This window comes from Ilyonectria robusta, assembly GCF_021365365.1.
Source record: "Ilyonectria robusta strain PMI_751 chromosome Unknown BGZ61scaffold_12, whole genome shotgun sequence".
Classification (NCBI taxonomy): domain Eukaryota; kingdom Fungi; phylum Ascomycota; class Sordariomycetes; order Hypocreales; family Nectriaceae; genus Ilyonectria; species Ilyonectria robusta.
In genome coordinates, this window is record NW_025764446.1 from 717,277 (window position 1) to 741,973 (window position 24,697).

Consider the following 24,697-nt stretch of genomic DNA (forward strand, 5'->3'; position numbering starts at 1 on the left):
CATCGTGACGGACGCGCTGGGAAAACGCACGATTCTCTCCTCTCTTCTCTCTCTCCTGGCTGCACTTGCACCATCTCTTTACTGGGGGGAACCTCTCTCTCTGCAATCTTTGACCCAGGGTCCCAACTGGATCCATCACTCACGTCATGATACCACCGACCCAGACTCTCCACCTCGACGTCGAGGCCATCTCGGGCATCTGCGGGTAAGGAAGTCGCCGGGTTTCTTGAAGGGTGCATCAGCTGACCTTTTGCTCTCTTTACCATCAGTTCCATCTCCATTGCCTGCTGGGGTACGTCTACTCTCCGGTCCCTCCCTTCGCAACATCCTCAGCTAATGCCCTCGCGCAGTCGTTGTCTTTTCTCCGCAAATCATCCAAAACTTCCAACGCCGAAGCGCCGATGCTCTCTCGATCCAGTTCATCATCGTCTGGCTGCTGGGCGATGTCTTCAACATCCTTGGAGCCGTCTTGCAAGGTGTTCTGCCAACTATGGTAAGTCCCCACGCGACACAAGCCACATTCCAACCCTTCATCAATTACTAACTCCAACACTCTCCAGATCATCCTCGCTATATACTACACGATCGCCGACATTGTCCTGCTATGCCAATGCTTTTATTACCGCGGATTCACATGGCGCGACCCTCCACCCACGGCTCCGAAACCGGCGGCCCCGGCCCGCGGCGAACCCAACGAACGCTCCGGTCTTCTGGCTCATAATAACCTTCGTGATCGCCGTGGCTCAGATTGGTCTGGCCTTTCCCCTGCCGTCTCCCATATTCCGGAGACTCCCGCCCCGCCCGCGGCGCCTACTGCTCTGCAGACGATTCTTTGGAACTCCATTGTCGTACTGATGGTCTGTGCCGCCGGCGTTCTTGGGTGGTTCCTCGGCCACAAGCCCTCACAAGACAACGAAGATGCGCCAAGGGGGGGCGAGGACCTCAAGTTCAATGTCCTGGGCCAGTTCTTTGGCTACCTCTGCACCGTCTCATACATTGCCTCCCGCCTGCCTCAGCTGATTCTGAACTGGCGTCGCAAGACGACCGAAGGGCTTAGCATGCTCTTCTTCCTCTTCGCCTGCCTCGGCAATATTACCTACGTCCTCTCGATTTTCGCCTACGAGCCCAAGTGTGCCGACAAGATCTGTGCGCCTGGCGAAGCGAGCCATATTTACGGACGATATATCCTCGTTAATCTCAGCTGGCTCGCCGGCAGCCTTGTCACGCTATTCCTCGACTTTGGAGTTTTTGCCCAGTACTTCATCTACAGCAAGCAAGACGAACCCGGAATTGTATACGGCGATGAGGATGACGAGTATGTCGACGACGCAGAGAGCATCGATGAGGACACCTGGGACCATCGGCCGTTGCTCCAGAGGGGTGACTCTATGTATCCCTGATCTGCCCAAACAGGACTTTGCAGGGGTCATTGCCTGAGACAGGCTTCTTTTTTTTCTTTCTGCCATTTTCTATGTTCTTTGGCAATATCTTGTGGAATGTACAGGACACAATATCAGGGGCGTTTGATGCTTGCGATCAAAACGCACAAAAAAAAAGGGTAACCGGGTCGGATTCGGAATTGCATTAAACTGGAGTTGTTTACGTATACAGGACATCTAACCATAAAGGGTCGCCCCAGATAGCATGGTGAAGTATAAAATTGAGAGAATCGTTTTAGATTACGGCGAAATATTGAGTCTTGCTTTCAAGTGGAGCTGCCAGGAATAGTAAACACTTTGCGACAGCGACGGTTAAAAGATCCGAAAGAACCCCTGGAAGTGCAACCGACCAGTTCAGGGGCATTCAGTACCTCACAATATGACCAAGTTCAAATCAACATTGAGCGCAAGCTTGTCATGTGGGCTAAGGTTTGCAAAGAGCAAGCAGCATAGAAATTTATTACAGCTATACAAGTGCTCCATTCCAACTATAATGCATCGTTCCCACTCCGAATACATCATTTCTACGCCGGGAGGTTCTCCACCTGGTCAACCGCGTTGTCGTTGAGCTGGGATTCGGCGCGGCGAAAGGAGGGCTGATCGGGAGGGGTTGCAATTCTATGGAAAATGGTCAGCCAAGTGTCTGATACGTCAAGAAGGAATGTCTTCCTCTTGATTCCCCCGGTTTCTCTTCGGTGTCCTTGTGTCCAAGTTCTCCGGGTCAACTCCCCCCTTCTCTCTGAGTTCCTAACACTAAAGCTCCGGGACACTAAATTACTATCTCTTATTTCCGAGACAATTAGTCACGTTGGCCTATTCGAACTGGCTGGAGTACGACAAGGCTCTCTCACCTGAGAATTAACACAGACAGCTGAATCCCAGACAGACTTCTGCCACGAGTCTATTTGCCGCACGCAATACGCCCATCATGCAAGTAGTAAACCTCTCTCGGTTCAATTTTCTCCATCGATGCCCAATTACCATACCAATGCTCTCAAGCACGTCATATAGACCACACGACTTCTTCTACATATCGTGATAACTGAAAGAATCCCGAAGTGAGTATAGGGTATGTGGGTTTGATCCACAAACGGCGGGTATTTTCATGGTACATAGAGGTACGGAGTAGTTTGAGATCATCTGATGCCTACCGCTGTAACCATGTGGGATGATGCAATTACCGAGGATGTGCACGGCCTCCGCCAACAGCTAGCCAGCAAAAAGTCTCTGGAAGGGTCCATTTTGAGCCGCACCAACATTGGACGACACGACTTGATCCATCATGGTCAACAAAAAGCCTCTTTAAACACGAAGCCAAAGCAAGGTGAAGCATTGTCTAAGCAAGACCTATTCCTCAATGCTAGGGTTATTAGCCTCCGAAACCGAGGCAACTTTTCTGGGAAGTGACCCAAGCCAAATCATGAAATCATTCCCTGCAACCAATTTTGACCAAGTCCTCCCACTTCAGCCGTCATTACCAATAAACCATCCGATCCCTTGGTCGATGTACGATGCTGTGTGATCAGAAGTAATCGTCCTAAACCAACAAGTTAGTCTAAACCTTCAAGAATTTTCCCCTGTCGCACAACATGCCTGAAAAAATCAAGTGGAAATTGAAGTTTCGGAGTTGAGAGAATTGATCGAATGGAGAAACTGGGAGGAAAACAGACTATGCGATGTCATTAGTTCACGTCCTCAAGGCTGAATTTCCATAGCTTACATGTATAGTATCACACAAAGAGGGATGGCTCAATTTCGTGAAACCCATGGGATGGGCATGTGTCTCTGTGGTTATACATTAGTCACTAGCCGACAGTGGGACAGAAACTCTTGAACTCACCTAATGGTCTTCGACGACTAAGATGGCAGTCGCACGGCGTAGAACCAGCCCTCGTCGGTCACGTACCAACGGCAGTCACCCATGTGATCAATAGAAAAACGGTTGCGCTGGGTCCAGTTCCCGTCAACCTCGCGCACAAAATAGAAACGGGAAGGGTCATCATCAGAGGGCTTGAAGTCCTGGGGCTCATAGAGACGGTTGGAGTGCGCAAACTTGATCTGACGGAGAGCCTCCTCACCAGACGTACGACCCAGCCCAGAAACGTCGGGGATGTGACCAGTATTACCTGCAATGACGGGGAATCCTGAAGTGACGGCAGCACCGCCCGCCGACAAGCCGACTGGGGGCATACCCGCCATGTGTTGAACCTGGGGCACGAAAGCCGGCTGGCCGTTCACGATGACGGGCTGCTGACCCATGACGGGCTGCTGGACGAGGCACGGTTGCTGGGCGACAACATAGCTACCGTGTGCAGCCTGGGGAGGCATAGCACCGATGCCGACGGTTGGCTGCTAAAGTCGAAGTTAGCAAATGGGTCTGATGGAGTGAACGCAAAGTGACTGCAAAGTGAAGCTCGCTAGACCACTCGATCCAGGAGAGCACTGCCAAAGCAGGTACCGGCAGATCTAAAACCAGACGACGGAACGGAACCCAGCCGCTCTACTTGCATAGTAGGTGTAACCATTCAAATAAAAAGTCTTTGGTAGCACCACGGTTGTGCAGGCAGCGGGATACGTGGGGCTGGAAAGAAAAGGGACAAGAGGGAGACCGACTTGGACACCAGGCATGAGGCCCCCGTCAAAGCGAGGCACGTAGACGTGAGGAATAGGGCCAAACGTCGTGTCAGGAACGGGAGGCTGGAAGTGAACCCCCATAGGGGGAGGTGCGCAGTTCTGGTAGTCGCCCATGGTTGCTTGTCCTGGCTGCTGGTGGAGGCCGATGTAGGTGACTGGTGCGGTCTGTTGCGTGAAGGCAGGGTGAGAAAACTGCTGCGGGGCGACGAGAAATTGTTGTTGTTGTTGCTGGGGCGTGGCGTAGTTGTAGGTGTTGGGCAGCTGGTGACTGATGCTCTGCGTTGGGTTGGCAGCTGTATGCCAGTGCAAGGGGCCGCTGGGTGCAGGGCCAACCTGGGGGAAGCTGGACGGCGTGGGATCGGCCGGTTCACTGTCGCCGCTCTTGAGGATGCCGCTGGTTTTGCTGCAGAAGCCGCCGCTGGGAGAGTTGGCCGTGGTGAAGCCGGAAGATTTGCCGCCGTAGGTGGTGTGCTTGTCGATGTAGGATGAGGGCACGGCGTCGTCCGCGTCAAAGTGCACTTGGCGAGGTTCCGGGGTCTTGTAGCGACGAGGCGTCTTTGGAGACTTGAACTCGGTCGTGCCTGCGCCGGGGGTCGAGGGCATGTTGGGGTTTTCGTGCGAATAAATAGGGGAAGGAAGCCCAACTTCGGCCGTGATTCAAGAAAGAATGCCTCGCAATCGGGGTCTCGGGGGCGCAGGCGAAGTGGTGATGTGCTTCCCGAGGATGCAGGTGGTTGAAGTTGAGCGAGCGGCTTCGGGGGAGGAGATTTGAAGAACTCGCAACCCCGTGTTCAAGTCTCTGGCCGAGGTTCTGCGTTCTGCGCAACAAGGCGACGCAAACAAATCACCAACGGGAAAATCCAATTGGCAATGGTGGAGTTGGCAAGCGACGCCCGGAGTGGCCATTGACTGTTCGCAGTGCATTCACTTTCGTCTCAACAAAATGCCCCTGAACTCACCAGCGCACGCCCATTAGACGTGCACCAGTCCCAGGGCCGCCTTTGTAGAAAAGCACATGGACCGAAGAAGCAAAGATGGAAACCAAGCGAAACCAAACGAAACCAAAGAAACAAATATACTCACTATTTTCTGCAGTGCCCAATCGTGTCCATCGTGCACCCAAACAGACTGCTGGGGCAACTTGTCCAGCTTGTCCAGTGGGTCTTCATATTTCGACCAACTCCAAGGGAAGCACGGTAAACACATTTCCGACAATGATTCCGGTCCAGTTTGGTGTTTGTAACTGCGGCGGTTCCTTGGGCTCAGAACTGAGTAATGGTAACCAGTCGTTGGGTGTCGGCAGTGTTGTTGTAGAAGGAGCGTTGAGGGTTGGGATTATTCTCGACACATGGGGTCTGAAGGTGAGCATGGCTTGGCAGCAGTCCTACAAACAGAATAAAACGAGAACATCTTCCACACAGTTACACTTCGGGTATGCTACATGGACTTTTATGCTGTCTTCTCTTGCATCTACCACAGCACTACAGCATCAAGCATTTGGTGGGCTTTCTGTCACCGCCCACAAGGTTGTGTTACAATACTCCACATCCATAATCCCCAAGCAAGCCGACCTGACACACTCTACTCCTCGACATCGACAGTCTCATCATCCAATCCTTCCTTTCCAAGATCGTTACAATCGTCACGTTCGGCGAACTCAAGACGATACGTCGGTTTATCCAGCCAGCTGAGCACTCGCGCTAGGCGTCGGCCCTGTTCTCTTGTCTCGTCGGTTTGCTCCGCTAGGAGGGTGTCCAGAACATCGAGTTGCTCATCCGTAAGCTCTGGTTCCCCATATGTTGTCGGCAGAAGGTAGTCTTCTAGCTCGTCCACTCGCGGCCACATTCGACGCAGTTGAATCTTCCAGGACTATTGGGCGCCGTTAGCTTCACAAGCCATTCAGCTCCGATCGAAGGGGCAACTTACCCGAATAACAACAGGGTGTCTCCCCGCACAGACTCCCTCTTTCAATACATTTAAAGAACCTTCATCTTTAAGATCTGTCCACGAAGAGAGCTTGCCGGGTCCCTTGCCGACCGGGACTGTGTAGTTCTCTCGCGAATGAAGCTTAAAGACCCATTTGGCTCCCTCTCGGGCAGGATTGTACAACGGCTTTTCGAGGTCTCTCAGACACCCCTGTGCCATCTTCTTGCCCGCATCATTTCCGTTCTGTAAGACAATGTTGAGTTTCTTCCGGATCGCCTTGAAGACCTCTTGTGTTTGTTCGTCATCCACGGGAAACCAAGTGTCAAGACGGAGGAGGACTCCTGCAATTTCCACATCAGGCGGTATGCTAACGCGTCGTACCATGAGCTTTCCCTCTGTTGTAAGCTCGACAATACTGACTTGGTAGTATCCGGGAAGAAGCGCCCTTCCATCGATGAGGCGAGTCTTGGCAATCATTCTGAGCATCAGGGGAAGGCTAAATTTCGATCTGACGTCTGTCCAGTTCATAGGGGGTAGGTTCGGTTTATTCCTGTTGCCATCCCATTCGTTCTGGCACATTGATCTGGCCTCTTGCTCCATAAAAATCCTGACTTTGTTGTAAAGCGCAACGCAGCCATCGCCAGAAGATAAGGCAACCATGGCATCTTGTCTCTTCTGAAGACTCTCAGCGATGGGCAGTTTGGATAAGGGAAGTGGGGATCTATCCTCGATAGGGACAAACCAGGTACGGTCAAACCCATCAAAGATGGTAATCCCTTCTGGTGATCCCTCTTGCCCGAAGGTAGGACTCCAGAGGCTGGTCCCGTCGAGTTGGTCGTTTTCGTAGACCACGTATGCTCGCGCCCCCCAGTTGTCAAGGCACCACGAGACCATCTCTTCTTTGAACTTCCTCGGGTCTAGAAGTTCATTCTTCGGAGGGCGAGTCGGGTTCTTGGCCGTCGTTTGTTGGGCTCGCTTGGGCTTTTTGGATGGGTTCGAAGTAGTTTTCTCGCGGTGGGTTTCCGGGTCGGGTGTTCCAGCATGACTTGGGTCGATCTGTCGAGACTGATCCTCCCTGTCAGCTTGCGCGGGGGTGCAGGGTGCAGGCAAGAGAGTTGGCAGGCTAGTTGCAGCATTGTATGGGCGCTTGCTCGTCCCAGCGTCGTTTGCGGCCGTTGCCTCGTCCGCCATTGCATGAGTCTGGGATCGCCGAGGGCATGGGGCGAGGATAAGGGGTAAATTCAGAGAATGATACAAAGAACTGAAATGGGCAGCATGTGGAAGATGTCTAGAGGTCTAGCAGCTGTGGATGTGACGAGTCGACTGGGCGTTCACCTGGAAGCTACACCTGAGCTAGGTGCTGCCTGGAACTCGTTGCTGTCAAGCAAACAAACAAATAAACAAACAAACCACGGGATGGAAGTCATGGCCCAGCCGTAGCGGGAAGCAGCCAGCGGGTGCCCGGTGGCCTTGACACTTGCCAACTGGCAGCCGGGAGCTGGCAGCTGGAGATGCCTCAACCCGCCCACCGCCCACTGTAACCCAGGGGTACCTCAGATAGTGCGCCTCCTTGGCTTGGCGTCGCTCCAGAGATTAATCAACGACGCCGCACTTGACGGTTGAATTCAAAAGTGTTGTCATTACAGACCAGACGCCCGCCCCATCTGTCTGCGTGGTCTAATGCTCGCTGACCAAACCCGATGTAATATACAGTGCCCATGGGAGGAGAGATCGTCCGTTAACCATGCTACCAAACTCCGCCCAACGCTGTAGTCTCAGCATATACAAGGGAAATGGTGTCCCATCCCCTGTCGTCATTGAATGGCTCCTTTCATCCACGTATCCGCAATTAACAACGCTCAAACCGGCATCTTACCAGCGGCTGATATCGTATCATCATTTTTATTACAAGTGCAGCTCCTCAGAAACCGGCGCGATCTCCGGGACTGGGAAGAAGGATCGTCGAGTAACCTAGAGGGGTGTCAATAAATGGGGGAAAGCGCATATGATATTCGAGGAGTACGTACAGCCCAGACACCAGCCACAGAGGCGACAATACCACCAGAAATCATCATGGGGCGAAGGCCGCGGGTGCTCTTGAAGACCATACCGCTGAGGCCACCAGCGACAATGGTGTTGACAGAATCGTGCTTGCCGCGCAGGGAGCCAACGAGGGAGTTGAGGCAGTTGTAAATAATGGCGACGACACCCAGCGAGTTGCCCAGGAAGGGACCCCGCCTAGTGACGGCGTTGAGGACCGAGTTCAGTCGCAGCTTAGGAGGTTGGCCATAGGATCGTCGCAAACCCTCCTGTAGACCCCAAGCGCCTCCTATCGACAGTCCAGCCAAGTAAGTGATACCGGTGCCGTAGCACAGGTCGTCTGTGAAGCCGCGCGAGGGCAGGACGGATTGGCCGCCGGGCAGGTCGGACAGGGCCGAATCTTCGAGAGAGATGTATTCAAGAGTATCGCGGTTCAGGCCAGCCAGGGGGTGTAGTTGTGAGGGGTCGGCGAAGGCAGAGCTCTGCAAAAATGACTCGACGCCTTGGCCCTGCGAGGGATCGAAAGAGAGGTGGTGTGTGGGCTCTTGGGTTGAGGTATGCTGCTGCTGTTGCTGCTGGGGAGTGGGCTTGTTGCCGCCGGTGAAGGCGTTCCAGAGCGATGACATGATGGCGAGTGTATGGTTGTGGACAGCGGGAAACCGGGCGCGGTTGCGATGGGGAATTGACGAAGGCGGGCTTGAAGTCGCAAGATCCGAACCTCGGGGAACCCCAATGATGGTCTCCCACTCAGAAAATTTTGGGAGCCACCCGCAAGATGGTCTGTGCGCTCCGGAATCACCGACCCTGAGATAAGGCACGTGACAGAAATCACTCGTTGTTCTGAACGAAGGAACGGGAAGGAAGGTGACTGAACGGATTTAGCTTGACAGTTCAATTTCTACTATGTGCCTTCTTGGGTAGTGATGGCCAGGAACTACCATGGTTGATAGCATTCCATGCACTGCATCTTTGAAGCAAACACCCACTCAGCACGGGGGCAAATCGAACATGCCCCGTCGATCTGAGGTAGAGCTGAGATGATATTGAAGCACGTTCCTCAGCAATGAAATCGCGAGAAGCTGGACGCATACGGATTCATCAAACGTGAGACCAAAGCAATCGTCAGTGCTGACGGGATTGCTCGGTTTGACGCGTGGAATAACGCGGATCATAGGCGACTCAAAACCTGACGTGACGGAGAAAATTTAATTCTCGTCCAGACACGTTGGTCGAGAGCTTCGCCGATGCACGTAGCATCTGAAGGCGAAAGCGACCCGCCTTGGGGCCGTTCGACAAAGCGATTTACGAAGGCACAATTAAATACTGAAGATTCCAGCGAAGCAGTGTCGAGAACACCCCACAGTCACAAACCTGAGGTCGCAAGTGGCTGGTAGGAAGGCGTTCACGTTACTCTGGGAGGCCGGGAACGGAAGGAGATCCAAGGAGGTCAGGATAACCCTCAGCAAGCCGCAGTGCGGAGCCGCCGTTGAAGTACATTTTACAAAGTAAATTGTACCCTACATGATGATGAAGAAGAAAGGGAAAAGGATTTCGGTACGAGAGAGAACCAGATTTTATAGTGAAGTGGAAGCAGAATGGCGCTATTCCGTTTTCGTATTTTCACGTGATCTGTGAGAAAAGCGGTCCCGCTGGTCAGCCATCGAGTTCCTTTACAACTCCGTGCTGTGGAGACTTCGGGATGTCAATCACGGATATGGGGCCGGGTTTCATCACGCTAATCCTTTAAATTCAACCGCCAACCATGCTTCTCATCGGACTGACGGGCTCGATTGCCACGGGCAAGTCGACAGTCTCGTCGATGCTCGCTTCAGGCCCATACAACCTGCCTATCGTGGATGCCGATGTCATAGCGCGCCAGGTCGTGGAGCCCGGCACCAAGGGCTACAATGCAATCGTGAGGTACTTTGGTCCCACGACGCCCGACCTTCTCGTGGAGGCGTCAGAGAGCATGCCAGAGACCGGTCCCGACGGCAAGGGCAGACCCCTCAACCGGCCGGCGCTGGGGCGGCGCATCTTTGGGGACAGCGAGGAACGCAAGAAGGACCGACAGGTGCTCAACGGTATCGTGCACCCGGCGGTGCGGTGGGAGATGTTTCGGATGGTCGTCGGGTGCTACCTGCGAGGCCACTGGGCGGTAGTGCTCGACATCCCGCTGCTGTTTGAGAGCGGGCTGGACCGGTTCTGCGGCGTGTCGGTGGTGGTGGGCGTGCGAGACCCGGCGATCCAGATGCAGCGACTGCGCGCGCGCGACCCGCACCTGAGCGCCGAGGACGCGGAGAACCGGGTGCGCAGCCAGACGGATGTGCGGGACAAGGCACGCAGGGCCGAGGAGCGCGGCGCCGGCAAGGGTGCGGTGCTGTGGAACGACGGGACGCGCGAGGAGCTTGCCGAGCAGCTGAAGGGCGCGCTGGGCGAGATGCGAAAAGGGCATCCGGACTGGTGGGCGTGGGTGCTGCTGGGATGTCCGCCGCTGGCGGTTGCTGTTACGGCGTGGCGATACTATCAGAATATTCAGATCAACAAGCGATGGGAGGGACGAAGTGGCGAGCTCAAGGGAAAGCTGTGAGGGTCAAGTGTCGAGGCACACTCGCGCATCTTCTCGCATAGAACCCAGAGGCGCCGGAACGAGATAAATCATGATCAGTATTCTAGCCACAGTGATGCTCATGAATGATGAATGGTTTTGTGGGGGAGTCTTTTCGTGTGTTCGTGTGCCCTTCCTTGTGTCCTTACGTCCTTGTGTTCCAGATGAGAAAGAGCTACAGTGGGATCCTTCCTTCCTGTTTTGTTGATGTCTGCCCAGGTTGCCATACCTCGACCACCATGGTTTTTTATTTCCACGCAATCCCTCTCCCGCTCAACACACATCCGATGTCCTGATCCCATCTGTTCCACAGACAAAGCTCTCTTGCCCAAGGCAGATCACTCGCGTGGGGACTTGGCAGATTGTCTGTCAACCGTGGCTGACCCTGCGCTCACCCTCTCCTCACCTTCTTCGACAATTTACCACCACATTTCAACACTCTTAGCAATTCGGTTTCTCTCCTTTAACAACTTCACAACCATTTTATATCGTCCGGTCGTTCCTTTGCTCCCTTCGCTTTCTTCCACCCTCGGCTCATTCGCTACGATGAAGCCTGGCAAGGTTACGGGTCCCTCGCATTTCTGCGAATGGGTCATTGGCACCACCATTCCCTCCGCTCTCGGGCCAATACCAAAGCAGAAGAAACCCAGACATCGAGATGTGCTCAGAATCGAGGTGACCACAGACGACGAGTCCGAAGAGGACACTCTCAGGATCACGTATCCCAGGACTGGGCGTACCAAGTCCGCTCACAACAATCCCGTCTCCAACAATCCCGACTCAACGGTCAAAAAGGTTCGCTTCGATGAAAACACCAAGGCTGCACCCAAGAAGTCGGCACTGAAGAAGACAAAGCCCCCTGTCGAGTCAGACGAGACTTCCGAATCTGGAGCCGAGTTGGACTCAAGCCAATCCAGCAAGGCGAGTGATTCGGAGGCAGAGAGCTCCGATGATGCTCCCAAGCCTGCTGCCAAGGGCAAGAAGCAACAGAAGAAGCAAAAGGCCTCCAGCGACGATACCGACAGCGAATGTGACTCCGACCCACATCCCACTTGTAAGTGTCAGCGCTGCGCGAATGGGCGAGAGAAGTTAGGCAGAGGATGTCAGAGATGTGCCAAACAGCGGAGCGACAATGACACCCAGACTTCTGAGTCTGAAGCTGACAACCCACCCCCGAAAGGCAAGAAACAAACTCCAACCAATGGGAAGAAGAATGGGGGCAAGAAGACCAAAGAGCCCGAGACTGACCCAGAGACTTCGGATTCGTCCAAGGAGACGTCGGGATCTGAGCCTGAGAAGTCCCCCAAGCCCAAACCACCAGCCAAGAATAAGCCCGTTCAGAAGAAGAAAGAAGCAAAGAGCGAAGAGTCGAATATGGATGCTGAGACTTCTGAATCTGAACCTGAAGCACCACCCAAAGCCAAGAAGCAGGAGACGGTTAAGCCTACTAAGAAGATTGGTGGGAAGCAGACGAATGCGTCTGATACCGATGGTGAGACCTCAGAGTCGGCCAAGGATACAGACGAGGAAAGCAAACCTGCCAAGAAAGAAAGCTCTACCAACGGCAAATCCGGAAGTAGCAAGAAGAATGGACAGCAGAAGCAAGCACCAAAGCAAAAGAAGAAGTCGAGCAACGAGGCCAACGGCAAAGATGAGGACAAGAAGGAAGAAAATACTGTTGTCAAGGAAAAAGGCAAATCTAAGAAGGAGAAGCAGATCGAAGAGTCTGGAAAAGGGTCGTCTAAGAAGTCGAAGCACAAGGACGGGGCTAAGAAGGGCAACTATCCAGAGGCATTGCCATACCCTCACCCTCGTCGTCCTAATCTCATCGAGCCTATTCGCGCCGAAGTGGTTCAGACGGAGCGCGTTGTCGAGACGCCCGAAGATCCGGCACCGAATGCCTTCTACGACCAAGAACACAACATTGTTCGTGTTTACTACGGGCCAGTTTACGGTAACCATCATGGCAATGCACTGTATCCCAGTCGAACTGCCAACGCCCAGCCACTCCCCATGGGAATACCCCATCCCACTCAGAATCCCTATTACTACGGCTTCAATAACCAACAGCAGCCCCAACAGCAGCCCCAACAGCAGCCACCACCCCCACCGCAAGGATACGGTTATAGCCATGTGCCTATCACACAAGGCGTGCCATCCGGGCCATGGAATGCTATTGTCCCCCCCCCTGGCTTCGCCGCAGGATACACTGGTCAACCAATCAATACACTAAACGCCCAGGAGATGCAAGCAGGCGGCGGGGCGTACATGATGTCTGGCGGTACCGGCTTTCCTCCGTCTAGCAAAGACAAGGACAAGGACGGCGTCAACAACGTTGGCCCAGAGGTAAGAATGCGTGTCCATGCATAACTTGACTTTGCTAACACGGTCAGGAGCCCAAGAATCCTTACATTCCTAACAGACCCAAGTCGCAGTTTAGCACTTATGGGAGCGCCGGCCGTCGCAATGCTTCGAGGGAGACACGCAATTCAGGTAAAGGAGGCGACCGGGAACCCTCCAATACCGGCTGGACCAACAACGATGGAGCAGGCGAGCAGCATGGCACGTGGGTCAGTGGAGCTCCGAAGACGAATGAATGGGATCAATCGAACAACAGCCAGAAGGAACAAGAAACTTGGGGAGGCTCGGCCAAGAATTCCAACAGAAGCAACGACTCAGCACAGAGAAAGCAGGGCGCTCATTGGGGTGAGGATACACACCTGCAGAGCAAATACGGTTCGAGCAGCTGGGATCACCGCCAAGATCGGAGCGGAGAGAATGGCAGCAACGCTGTGGGCTGGGACAACGAACGGTCTAAGGATGACAAGGGAAATTCTATTCCAGGAGGCAACGTCATGCCTGGCTCCTGGGTTGAGACTACTACGCCTACCCCGGCATGGGGAGACTTGTCTGCTGCAGTTGACACGGGTGGTAGGGTGGAGAACTGGTAACAATGTAAAGATAAATGAGATGTGTCTAGGATTTATGAAAAAGTGGTATCAGCAAGAATCATAGTACTAGATGTGATCGTGGCCCGACCCCTCTCCAGGATAGCCAACTAGAAACACCCGCTTTTCTCTTTGATGCCATAGTGCAATGCGAGCGTTTCTACATGGTGGACGCTCATCCCGGTTCTTGGTGCAACAGTCAACTGCAAAACAATAAAAGCATTATGTCGAAGATAGTTCTTAGAAAACAAAAGCGGAGAGCGATCAGCTAGAGTATTGTGCAATCGCGGAGAGACCTGGCCGGCTGTTAATCAGTTACATGCTAACGGAAGATATCGGTTTAGCCCAGGTTCTCTCATCGAAGACGGCGACAACAGCACAAGTGGCGAGTGTAGCGGCGTCGGTGATGAATGGGCAGGTGGTATGTACGTGGAAGCGGGAGGATGGATGCAAGTTTTCTTTCTTCGGTTGTGGACTCACCATCGGGACGCCTCCCACTCGATGATCCACGAGCAGCAGATCTTGAGGCGTTCGCGAACGCTCGAGGTGCCGAGGAGGCGGTACTTTTCGAGGTCCTTGACGGGGAGCATGCTAGCGAACCACCAGGGGAATATGGCGGCATCGTCTGGGCACTCGCCGTAAATGGAAAGCATGCGCTCCGTCAACCACGGGACGCTTTGACTGCGCATGCGAGTGACGAATGATGTGGTGAATTGCATGAGGTGCTGCGTCGACATGGCATCGATTTCTGATAATGAGGTTGGGCCGGACCGGGCTTCGGGATGCTCTGGGGATTCCTCGGTCTGTTTATCGTCATCGACGACGGACTGCTCCGGTGATGGCTGCGGAGTGGCCTCGGCGGCCTCCATTGCCTCTTCCTCTTGTAGACTCACATCATCGACTCGTTCGGTCTTGCCTACGGTGTAGCCGTCGAGGTAGCCATGGCGAAGGACCCGGAACCGGGATAGACCCACAGTCTCGATGAGACTCCGCCCGTCCGGGTAGTACTGAACGTTGACGATGCGCAGCAAGGTCCCGAGCTCGTGGAACTCGGCGTCGTCTCCTCTCGGGGAGAACCTGGGAAGAACCATGCCAAACGTACGGTCCCCTTCCATCGCTCGCCGGATTAGGAGACGATAGCGAGGCTCGAAGACGTGGAGGAAGGTCGGCATGCGCGGGAACGCCAGGGTGCAAACAAAGATGGGGAAGTTAAGGTCCTCTAGTTGGCTCGCACTTTCGGCCGCAACTGACTCCTTGCGGGCCTCAGCGTCATCTAGCCAGAAGGTTTCGATGATGCGACTCAGAGTACTATTCGACGGACAGGCGTTGCGGTCCAACAGCGGGTTGATGGCGAGCTGGCGGCGACAAATGGGGCAGTAGCTGGAGTGGTCCAGGACACGATGGAGACAGGAGCGGCAAAAGGTGTGGCCGCAGGCTGTCGTTAAGGGATCGCAAAAGAGAGCGTAGCACACCTGGCAGTCCATCTCGGCCCTTGCCAGTTCCTGTGCTTTCGCAGCGAGGTGCTCGTCATTGGCCAATCCGATATCTCGGTCAGACGTATTCGATATCTCGTCGTACAAGACGTCGGCCTGATATTTGAGATCACCATCCTCCGCCATGGTGTAAGTCGCAACGATCCTGCCTCCTTCCAACACCTGCGAGCTGCCATCGTCGTCCCTCAATGACGCAACACCAGCAATAGCCCATGGATCCTGAGTGAAAACGCGAGTGGAGAGACCTGAGGTGGCAGCCAGGTTCCTCCCTAGGTCGATCTCGTGTCTGAGTTGCTCGGCGACCTTGTTCAAGATGACATTGACGGCGCAATCTTCGAGGGCATGCTCCTTGCCGCAGTCTGGGAACGGACAGCGAAAGCCTTGGAGTCGGCCGGGTAGAGCGGGATAAGAGATGTTTGTGCGTAGGTGGGTATGGGGCAAGCACCGCCTGCACATGCTTTTACCACATGGGAGGCAGACGGGCTCGCGCAGTGGCAGCGAGCATATCTGGCATTGGAAGAGGCGCACGAGATCCCGCGGCTGGATGGGAGTCGGAGTTGGAGGGGCGGTAGACTGATTGGAGTCGGGTTCGGAGTCGGCTTTCGAGTTGGCGTCCTTGTCCTCGTCCTTGGCTGGCGACGTCTCACGGGGATCGAGAGGTAGTCTGGTCGCCGGTGCCTGTGGCTCAACGTGGGGTGACATGAACGAGCTATGGATGGCGGGCTTCGGACGCGATCGGTTTGGGAGGTTTTGGAGTTGCGAGGGCGGACAGAGGATGCGACCGGGTCTATAGGGCGGCTCGGCGGTGACGTTGCAGCGGTTGGTGGAGCAGTCTCGAGGGGCGCATCCATATGACGAGTGTATAGTCCAGGGAGCGAGGCCTGGCAGTGGACTGGGCGATCATCGATTCAGGGTGTTGGGTGGAGTTTATGGACGTATCTCGTTGGAAGCGCCGTCGGCCAGGGCAGTCATGGTTGAAGGAGTGTATGGAGATGGGAGAAAGCGACTTTGCGGTTTGGCCGCTGGGACATAAGTAAGTATGAGTGAGTATCTATCGGGCGTCGGCGTCGGAGCAGCTGAGGGGCCGGCGGGGTCGTTTAGCCAGTTTATTAGTGGGCGCTTAGTGATCGCTTAGTGGGCGTTCAGTGGGTGTTCAGTGGGTGTTCAGTGGGCTTCCAGTGAAGTGTCTTGGGAAGCCAGCCCTGGGATGCTTCAGCTTCATAGTAGGCATCGAGTCTAGACCAAGTCGTTGTCGTCATTGCTCAACCACGGGCGGGAAAGGGCGGAGTACCAAACGCGCGACGACTGCGAGGCTGGGATGATGACGAAGGAAAGCACCCAAGAGCATCTCGGCATGTCACTCTTCCGGGCGACTAATTGGAGCGTGCACACGAGAATTGCTGGCCAAGGCCGGTCCTTGTTTAACCAAGTGTCGTGATAGCTATACCTACTTTGGTGCTTTTGGGGTGCACCGTCCGGGGGCGACTTACTTAAGGTGTGGCGGTCCGGATCGCGAATGCGCTCTCGTTGGCTGCAGGCGAGGCACGTACAACCGAGAGGAACATACCCTGGACTGTTCAGCCGGGGCGATGATGATGTTATGGCCAATCTTGCCTCTTTGCGGGCTGGATTGGGACCTGATTGATGGCATCAGACCACTCGTTGAACTGAGAGTTTGGCTGTGCAGCTGCGCGTCCGGGTGGCTCTCTTGCTGTATCATTCATTGACGGACTTCTCAGCATCGCATGTATCGTCAACATGGCGTAGATCAATGACATCGACGCCATTATTGTATTATTCTATTAGGAAGGTATTGGGTATAAGTATAGGCATCACGAGCAAGGTCGTCGTCGTCATTGTGAAAATTTGGTCCCTGTCGAGCATGCTGACAATTGGTGCATTGCCCAATGAATGACACGTTCGCCGGTGGCGGTCCGGATCGAGATGTCAGTCTACCGCCCTTGGCTGCAAGCGCACGCGACACACTAAACATGTTGTCGCAGCGAGAGAGAGGGAATGCGAGAGAATGCGCCGCAAAGGAGAAGTGACTTGCAGTATTCTTTCAATAGTCTCAGCCGGCCCAACCTTGGCTGCGGAGGCAAAACTCGGTTGGCCATTGGCACTGCCGGGACCTGACAGGGTTGCATTGGCGATGGTGATGGCGAGTCAGACAAAGAAACGCATGTCGCTTTTTAAGACCATGTGTCCATGTATCGCCTTATCATTGCAAGTCGCCATGGTGCCGCCTCTAAGATAAGAAGGGACATGCCTCTGGCCGCATCCGTTCTGTTCGCCTTTGTTCGTTCATCACATGCCAATCATGAATCAATCATCGATCAATCAATTCTCTTCCATCTCTAATCCCTAGTTAGGTACCTACATCTCACCGCGTGGCTAGACCCTCACTAGGTCTGAGCGTGCAGTGCTGTGCATGTACAAATACAGTGCGCTGCAGCGCCGCCATCGCTGTGGTTGCCGCCGCGAATGGCCTCGTCCCCAAACTTATTATCCACTTCTCTATTTTGCAGTGTCATCTTCAATTTATCCCTCGCCTAGCGAAAACATTTTCCCTCAACTTGCCCTAACTCGTGTACGGCATTCGACAACCGAACACAGTACGACCCAGAGCATAAGAGTAAGACTGGTCCGGCAACCTGGTCAAAATCGCCGTTGCTTACTTGGTCATCCTTCTCCACTTATGGCTGTCTACCTAGTCCAATGCCATACCAGTACCTACCCAGTACTTCGCCAGGTTCACTACTACCGAGCGTCAGAATCCAATGCCTCATTGTACGAATGCAGTAAAGACAACCACCCTGCTTCGCCGGTAGAGTATCATAGCACTGGCCCTGTTCTTCGCCCCCCACTCGCTCGCCTGATCCCTTGCCTTAACCTGAAGCAGGGCCTTGTCACTGGTGTACCGGTCTTCATTGTCCTGAACTGTAGCTGTACGTGTACGTGTCGTGCTCTGTAGGATGCAATCTAGATCAGTTCCGTTCCAGGCCCAGGTCCAGGTCCAGTTCCAGTGCCCGCCCGTGTTGCCTTCGGAAAAGGAAAATATCCATTCGCATTGGGATTGGAGCAATTGCATCCGTTCCATCGGCGCGTAGTCGCTCTTAGTCGTCCAGTCGACGGGGTCGCTCAGACTCACTGTCTCTCACTGTCTCTCACTGTCAGTGGTGTCGTTTGTGTCCGCAGCGGGGAAGCTTTTCAGACTGGGACGCCTCCTCACCTCAGCTCACACCTCCCTCGCTTCTCTTCCTCCGACTCTTTTCCTCTTCTTCCTTTCTTCCTCTTTTGTTTCTCCTTCCTTTCTTTTGTCTTTTTTTCTCTCTATCTTGCCACTCATCTCGCCCTCAGTTGTCCATCTTACATCATATCATCTCCCTCTTCAAACCTTCTCAAGTAAACCGACATCGTCACCGTAACCGTCACCGCCACCGCCACCGCCATCATGCTCGCCTCTCTCCTCAACTCTTCCCCCCCCCCGACCTCCATCCCCGCCCCGGAGGTTCGTGAAGTAATCACGGCCCGCCTCTCTGACCTCGTCCAAGCTCTCGAGGCACACCCAGCCTGGACCCCGGCCTCTCCACCCCGCAACCTCTTCTTCGTCTGGGACTTTGTCAAGCGCTCCCACTACATCATGACCGAGCTTGACAACATCTCCAACGGCCGTCCCATCAAGCATCCCGAGCAGATCCCCCCCAACGATGGTGGTAAGTCGTTCCCACCCTCTTCAATCCCTCCTCAATCCCTCTTCAACGTCTCTGCCCAATCATCGTTTTTCAACTTGCTCACACGAGCAGCCACTGGGGACCGCGCCGCCGCCCTCTCTTTCCAGGACGTTTGCACCCGCTCCATGACCGTTTCCGAAATGATCCAGAACCCCCGCATGCTCGTCATGCTTGGTCTCTCCAACATTGACTTCAGCGACGACGTCCGTCAAAAGTCACGTGCACTTTCCGATGCCATCACCAACGCCTCTTCATCCTCCTCATGACGTGGGAGATCGATTTCCATGGTTGTAGGAAAGGAGATTTCGGCTGATGCTGTGTGGTCAATGGGTAAAAAGAACCAAAGATAAACAAAGGAACGGGCGCATCATGTGCAACGAGAAGGTCCGGGGCTGGGATTGGGCAAATCATCAGGTTTGTAAGACCGTTATCGTATTTGAGCATTCGAGAGAGCTCTAGTCCCCACGCGGACGGGCTCCCAATCTCGAAGCTGTCATGCATTGCGGGATGCCTGCTGTGAAGTTATCATCAACAGTCCCAGGGAATCTGTGATCCATACGCCGTCCAACCGTCAACAAGCTAATCTCGGCTTGGTCCATCTCCACCGTTAAAAAGCCGACCGAGCCCATCAAAACAAGCCAACCATTCCGTATAATCCAAGATTGCTATCCAAAAGCCCCTCCCCATCCATCCATGTACCTTTGACAAGAACTTTCCCGAAGTTGAAACCGTGAACAAATAAATGAGTGAGTGGCTGGGACGTTTTGAGGCAATCCGTCAATCCTCATCCCGAACCGGAGAAACAAGACCTTCATCTTCCCATCATCGCACACCAGCCCATCTACCCCTCACCGCCGCAGACCGGCCCATGGCTAGACGGCGGCCGATGTTGCCAAAGCAGACGCAGCTGCAGAACAGCACACTTAGCATCCATACACCCGTCTCGACCGTCTCCTGTCGGGCAAGCCCACCAAGGGTAAGCAAGTCATCGTGGGAAGTAGCCCTAGTGACCGATGCGTTGCCAAACGAGACGGCAGAGGGAGTCGGCATCATATCTGGGTTGACACCGAGGAGGAAGGCGGAGCCCGTGAGGCCAACCGCAGCCGCAAGGACGAAACCGGGCTTGGAACGATCAATAAGCCACCAGAGAAGAGGGTTCACCAGGGCAAGTGACAGGGACACCTGGAGGGTGGACGCCCAGGCCACCTTTCGCTAAAGTACGGGTTAGCTTTTCGTTTGGATGACACATGGGACGGAAGTATCCGTGAATAACTTGCAATAGCAAAGACAATGCCGACAAAGGCTCCGACAGCCCGGATGACAAGCGCCCAATCGGTACTGGAGCCTAGGTCCTCCAAGTCCCCATCCTTTTCAGCCACTACGACGTCATCTTCACCTTCACCAAACGACTCCTCCCAGACTCGATCGAACCACGGCAAAAGAGCACCCAGTGCGACGCCAGCCACTCCCCAAAAGGTCAAATGGGCCCAGTTGTAAGCAGGGCGAATCATGCCGTCCTTGAATGATGCCAGGTTGCCTGCCCCGCTGTGGAAGCGCGTGGTTGTGACGAGTACACCATACCCGACGCCGAGGAGGAAAAGCAGAAGACCCCGCAAGGCAAGGGATATAAGTGACGGGGGAGGAGCGAGCTGAACGGGAGGTTCGGTAGGACGGAACGAGGAGCGGCGGCGGACAGGATGAGACCGATCACGCATCAACTCGTAGGTTGCTTCGTCAACGCTGGGACGCTTGATGGGGGTCTGGGCGCCAGTACCCCAGGGCGTGTCAAGCTCATCTCGGTCGTCGAAAACGCGATCGCGCGCGGAGGGGGTCGCCGGGGAGTAGATGCCAAATAGGGTTGAAGAGGTGAGATTCAGAAATGACTGAGGCCGTGTTAGGGAGAGTGGTTCGGGAGTGGGTTGAAGGAATCGCAGATTGGCCAAGTCCGATGGAGCCGGAGTCGCGGGGCTCGAGTCTTCGTCTGGAGGAGTCGGGGTTGTAAGATTGAGGCCAAATGGGCGTCGGGGAATTGGCCGCAGGATGGTAGGCCCGTCGTCGTCCATGGTGTTATTCCAAGAAGAGAAAATGCTCGGATGGGTTGAAGTGGGTGACAGCGTCAGAAGGAGCGTGGTCGGGGTGCGTCTAGATATATGGTCAGCGACATGGTCAGGACAGGCAATCAGGCTGAGCATAGGTGAGGGGAGCTCGACCAAGCCGCCGAGATCACCCCACAGGTGGGCAGTCACTCACGCCGCTCGGTTGCTTGGTTGTCCGTTGTCTCGGAAGGTGAGAGAAAGTGATGATGCTCTGCGTCAAGGTCCGAAACACGAAATGATTATCGGGTGCCGGGCCAATTTTAAACAGGCGTCTCGTCTGGCGAGCTCTGTGACCGTGTGGCTTTTTGCGCCAGCCAACCGGGATGTCCGAAATGATACCAATGTCTCGAAACTGAAGAGGAAAAAGGAATGCGACGGCAAAGTGCGTGTCTATGTGACGGCCTGGGTTGTCCGTTCCCTCAAGAAGGTGTATGTTTCGTTGAGGATGAGTCGCGCTGGTAGAAATGACGGGTGCTCGGTTGTTGAGAGCGGAGTAGCTAGAGCCCGCGGAGGTGGATGGGCGCTGCTCCGTAATGAGATATCTAGCTGAACTGGAACGGGCGTCGATGGTAATTTGCAACGACTTGATCTAAGGATAGCAGATAATTGGAAAAGAAGAGAGTATGAGAAGAGAGAGATGTCGGGAGAGAAGTGGTGGAGGAGGAGCGAGCTATGCCCCTTCCCCAGCTATACAATTTCGATGGTACCCACGTGCTGGACGGGAAAGAGTAGTCATGAGGGTGAGGCGACTGGGGGCAAGACCGTTCCAGCCAGTAGGTCCAGCCAGAAGGTACGCTTTCCGCATTCTTGTCTCCTAGTTTGACGGCCTAATGCCACCCGCCCACCGTACCTGCCTGGCTAAGGCCTCGGAGACGGGGTAAAACGAAGGAAGGCGAGGAGGAGCATCTCCTTCGATCACATGCACTTGCAAATCCGCACCGAATTCGCATCGACCCCATAAACCCTCCACCTGCAGTGGAGCCCCAGTCGCCATTAGCGGCATCGCCCAGCGCCGCTTCCCCGCTCCAGCAGCGAACGCCCACTCAGCGAGAGGCGCAGGGGAAAGCCACTGAGTCGCTGGAGAAATGACCTCAGAGCCTAAATGGGGCCGCTGCCATAGGTTCACGGGCCGTGGTCCACGGGTACACGCAGAGTCACTCGTCGCGGCTGGGCTTCTTCTAATTACCCCACACTCAACAGGGCCCATGGCACCGGACACATCGAGGTCCTGCGCTACGTCGCCTCGCGCGGTACGCAAGAACCCTAAACTCCGAACAGCCGGGTGAGCGCACATGGGAACACCCGTCAGCCTCTCAAATTGGGGCCGCCCTGGCTGGTTAGCAAGGCCGAGAAATCGCGAGCCCGTTGCACCGCGTCGTCATGGACTTGCCGAAGCCCGAAAGCACTCGCAGATCCATTGATCGGCGCGTGCGTCCCAACAAAGTTATGCCCCGGGGTCCCGGCGACATGGGTGGGGCCTTATTGACTGTGACTGGCGCTCTCAAAAACATCAGCAAAGTGGCTGCGGCAATGCAACACACACTTGCAGAGGAATGCATGTCAGGCTGGGCTTGTCGAATGAGGCTTGGCCGGTTGGCTAATCTGATACTGAAATTGTGTCGAGCTGATTAACATGTGATTTTCAAGGCGTCCTCGAGCTTGTCATCATGACAACGCATGGCCGGAATCTGATAACGGAGACCTCGGGCTCTTCCAAGACCATGCTACGGAACTCGAGGCCACGCCGAAGCCGAAGCCGAAGAGGTTCCCCTATTCCCGTATCAACGTCGGGAAAATCCAGCATCAACTATCAAGCAATAGAAATGCCTCGGTGGGTGATGGTCAGAAATACCCCAGAGCCGTGTAACTCTCATTCAATTTGGTGGTGGTACTTGTGAGGCCCTGCCCAGAACTCGCCGTATGCAACCAGTACTACGTAGGTACTATTCTAATAACAACACATCATGATGCACATCGTCATGTCCGTATATACGCCAATATTTATAGCATTTTATACACTCTCCTCTCTCCTTCCCGTGCTGAAAATTGCTCTCCCTCTCTACTCGTCATCGCTATCGTCTTCATCCTCATCTCCCTCTTCCGAGTACTCATCCTCGCTATCCTCAGCGCCATGCGGCCGGGGTATCATCATAAACGCCGTCATACATGTGATCCTGTTCTGCGTCTCATACGTCCCCAACAGCGTCCCCAATATGTTCCCAGCCTTGGCCTCCTTGTCCGATCCCTTGGCTGAGGTTGCCTTGCTTTGGCCCTTCATCAGCTCCGCGCTCGTTACCTGCCACAGGCGAACCCGTCCGTCGCTGCTACCGCCTGTTACGTATAGCACCGTCGGCGACAAAGCGCTTTTGGTCACCACAAAGTCCTTGATTCGACCTTGCACGCCGCCCTCCTTGCCGCCGATTTGGCCAACCAGCTTGGCAATAGGCAGCGGCGGCACAGCCTTCTTGTCGTCCTTGTCTTCCGTCTCCTCCGGCTTCAAGAGATCCTCCTCCTTGGTGGAGAAGAACAGGATTCGCCCGTCCTCCGTCGCCAATGCGAGCAGAGTCAAATCCGACTCCTCGTCCACCGTAATGTAGAACAACTGATGAATCTTGGTCCGAATCGATCCCATCACCCGGCACTTGGGGACGCTGTCCATGCCAAAGACCACAATATCACGCTCAAATCCAACTGCAAACTCGTCAGATCCATCCACCTCTCCCCACACCACCCGTCGGCCTTCGCCCGTTGAGTGTTTGCCCTCTCCGGCTTCCTGGAGCATTTGCCTGCTAAAGTTGAGCACACCGGCTTTCTTGCCAGTCACCAGGTTCCACAGCCGCATTGATCGCTCTCCCTTGCTGACGCTAATCATCAGCTTCATGCTGGGGTGGATCGCAAAGTCGTTGACACCGGAGGGAGTGCCTCCAAAAGGCGCGGTGTCGCCGCTCGGTCGGCCCATCGCCTTGGCAATGGGGGCCTTGATGTTGCTAAGCAGAGACCAGTCGCGGGTTCGCGTAACGGAAATGTTTGAGTCCTCGCTGGATGAGAGCAACTTCGACCTCGTAGGGAATCGCAGCGCCGTCACTGTTGACGAGTGGTGCAGCAACGTGCCGACCTCTCGGTTCTTGGGGTTCTCGAGAATCGGTCGCGGGGCCACCCTGGCCAGCATTTCTTGGTTCTTTCGGCTCGGCGGGTGCGCCGACAGGTTGTAAACGTTGATTCTCTCGTCGGTGCTGCCTGACGCGAGCATCACCTTCTGTGTCTGTCCCGGGACTGGAAGTGAGATCGGCGACACAGCAACGCAACGAATCGCCGAAGTGTGAGCATTGAACAGAAAAGTGTCGGCGAACTCGGTCTTGTCCTTGGGGCCAATGGTCGCTGTCAATCCGTGCAAAATTCGATCGTAGGAACCCACCACGATCTGGATCGTCTCGGTGGTGCCGGTTGTCGTCGTCGCGGGAGCAGCTTCCTGCACCTTCACGGGTTCCTTCGCCTTCACGGTTTTCTTCGCTTTCGCAGCTCCATTCGCCTTTGCCTTTTTGCTGATAACAAGCTCCGAAGCGGGCTCGCTCTGAGCGGTGGCCTGTCTCTTTCTCTTAGCCATGGCGTATTGTGTTGTTTGTTGTATTGGCCTGTAGTTGGTCGGTCTGGTGAAGCCGCGAGGTGCTCGCTGGAGCGCCAGGGAAAAAAAAATTGGGCGACGCACTCAAGCGATAAGATAAGACAGTTTAGATGCATAACCCCTCCGTCCGCATAAAGTTCGGATCACCACGAATGACATC

The 24,697-nt window shown here is 54.7% G+C and overlaps 10 protein-coding genes across 10 annotated transcripts; 4 read left to right on the forward strand and 6 right to left on the reverse strand.

Moving 5' to 3' along the window:
• Positions 1 to 146: 146 nt before the first annotated feature.
• BGZ61DRAFT_533554 (PQ loop repeat-domain-containing protein) lies at positions 147 to 1,400 on the forward strand (the record flags this gene model as incomplete). Its single annotated transcript, XM_046254026.1, has 4 exons — positions 147 to 205; positions 270 to 292; positions 351 to 493; positions 561 to 1,400. The coding sequence occupies 4 exons, from the start codon at positions 147 to 149 to the stop codon at positions 1,398 to 1,400; spliced, it is 1,065 nt and encodes a 354-aa protein (XP_046103249.1).
• Positions 1,401 to 3,296: 1,896 nt separating this feature from the next.
• Positions 3,297 to 4,676, reverse strand: BGZ61DRAFT_479102 (uncharacterized protein; the record flags this gene model as incomplete). Its single annotated transcript, XM_046249071.1, has 2 exons — positions 3,297 to 3,791; positions 3,918 to 4,676. The coding sequence occupies 2 exons, from the start codon at positions 4,674 to 4,676 to the stop codon at positions 3,297 to 3,299; spliced, it is 1,254 nt and encodes a 417-aa protein (XP_046103250.1).
• A 978-nt stretch (positions 4,677 to 5,654) lies between these two features.
• Positions 5,655 to 7,190, reverse strand: BGZ61DRAFT_479103 (uncharacterized protein; the record flags this gene model as incomplete). Its single annotated transcript, XM_046249072.1, has 2 exons — positions 5,655 to 5,942; positions 6,000 to 7,190. The coding sequence occupies 2 exons, from the start codon at positions 7,188 to 7,190 to the stop codon at positions 5,655 to 5,657; spliced, it is 1,479 nt and encodes a 492-aa protein (XP_046103251.1).
• A 357-nt stretch (positions 7,191 to 7,547) lies between these two features.
• Positions 7,548 to 8,887, reverse strand: BGZ61DRAFT_47531 (mitochondrial import inner membrane translocase subunit tim23). The gene is made up of 2 exons (XM_046248675.1): positions 8,027 to 8,887; positions 7,548 to 7,970 (listed from the first exon to the last, which is right to left on the reverse strand). The coding sequence occupies exons 1-2, from the start codon at positions 8,663 to 8,665 to the stop codon at positions 7,905 to 7,907; spliced, it is 705 nt and encodes a 234-aa protein (XP_046103252.1). The 5' UTR covers positions 8,666 to 8,887; the 3' UTR covers positions 7,548 to 7,904.
• Positions 8,888 to 9,731: 844 nt separating this feature from the next.
• BGZ61DRAFT_453831 (dephospho-CoA kinase-domain-containing protein) lies at positions 9,732 to 10,754 on the forward strand. The gene has a single exon (XM_046246124.1). It carries the CDS (start codon positions 9,802 to 9,804, stop codon positions 10,624 to 10,626), a length of 825 nt encoding a protein of 274 aa, XP_046103253.1. The 5' UTR covers positions 9,732 to 9,801; the 3' UTR covers positions 10,627 to 10,754.
• A 436-nt stretch (positions 10,755 to 11,190) lies between these two features.
• On the forward strand, positions 11,191 to 13,595 carry BGZ61DRAFT_533559 (uncharacterized protein; the record flags this gene model as incomplete). Its single annotated transcript, XM_046254027.1, has 3 exons — positions 11,191 to 11,698; positions 11,825 to 12,990; positions 13,038 to 13,595. The coding sequence occupies 3 exons, from the start codon at positions 11,191 to 11,193 to the stop codon at positions 13,593 to 13,595; spliced, it is 2,232 nt and encodes a 743-aa protein (XP_046103254.1).
• A 188-nt stretch (positions 13,596 to 13,783) lies between these two features.
• On the reverse strand, positions 13,784 to 16,179 carry BGZ61DRAFT_47590 (PUA-like domain-containing protein). Its single transcript, XM_046248747.1, has 2 exons — positions 14,073 to 16,179; positions 13,784 to 13,914 (listed from the first exon to the last, which is right to left on the reverse strand). The coding sequence occupies exons 1-2, from the start codon at positions 15,785 to 15,787 to the stop codon at positions 13,908 to 13,910; spliced, it is 1,722 nt and encodes a 573-aa protein (XP_046103255.1). The 5' UTR covers positions 15,788 to 16,179; the 3' UTR covers positions 13,784 to 13,907.
• Positions 16,180 to 18,362: 2,183 nt separating this feature from the next.
• BGZ61DRAFT_47633 (uncharacterized protein) lies at positions 18,363 to 19,180 on the forward strand. The gene is made up of 2 exons (XM_046248791.1): positions 18,363 to 18,798; positions 18,892 to 19,180. The coding sequence occupies exons 1-2, from the start codon at positions 18,540 to 18,542 to the stop codon at positions 19,083 to 19,085; spliced, it is 453 nt and encodes a 150-aa protein (XP_046103256.1). The 5' UTR covers positions 18,363 to 18,539; the 3' UTR covers positions 19,086 to 19,180.
• Positions 19,181 to 19,544: 364 nt separating this feature from the next.
• On the reverse strand, positions 19,545 to 21,264 carry BGZ61DRAFT_47625 (insulin-induced protein-domain-containing protein). The gene is made up of 3 exons (XM_046248782.1): positions 21,070 to 21,264; positions 20,097 to 20,961; positions 19,545 to 20,031 (listed from the first exon to the last, which is right to left on the reverse strand). The coding sequence occupies exons 2-3, from the start codon at positions 20,880 to 20,882 to the stop codon at positions 19,642 to 19,644; spliced, it is 1,176 nt and encodes a 391-aa protein (XP_046103257.1). The 5' UTR covers positions 20,883 to 20,961; positions 21,070 to 21,264; the 3' UTR covers positions 19,545 to 19,641.
• Positions 21,265 to 22,753: 1,489 nt separating this feature from the next.
• On the reverse strand, positions 22,754 to 24,578 carry BGZ61DRAFT_453843 (WD40-repeat-containing domain protein). The gene has a single exon (XM_046246125.1). It carries the CDS (start codon positions 24,517 to 24,519, stop codon positions 22,975 to 22,977), a length of 1,545 nt encoding a protein of 514 aa, XP_046103258.1. The 5' UTR covers positions 24,520 to 24,578; the 3' UTR covers positions 22,754 to 22,974.
• Positions 24,579 to 24,697: the final 119 nt, after the last annotated feature.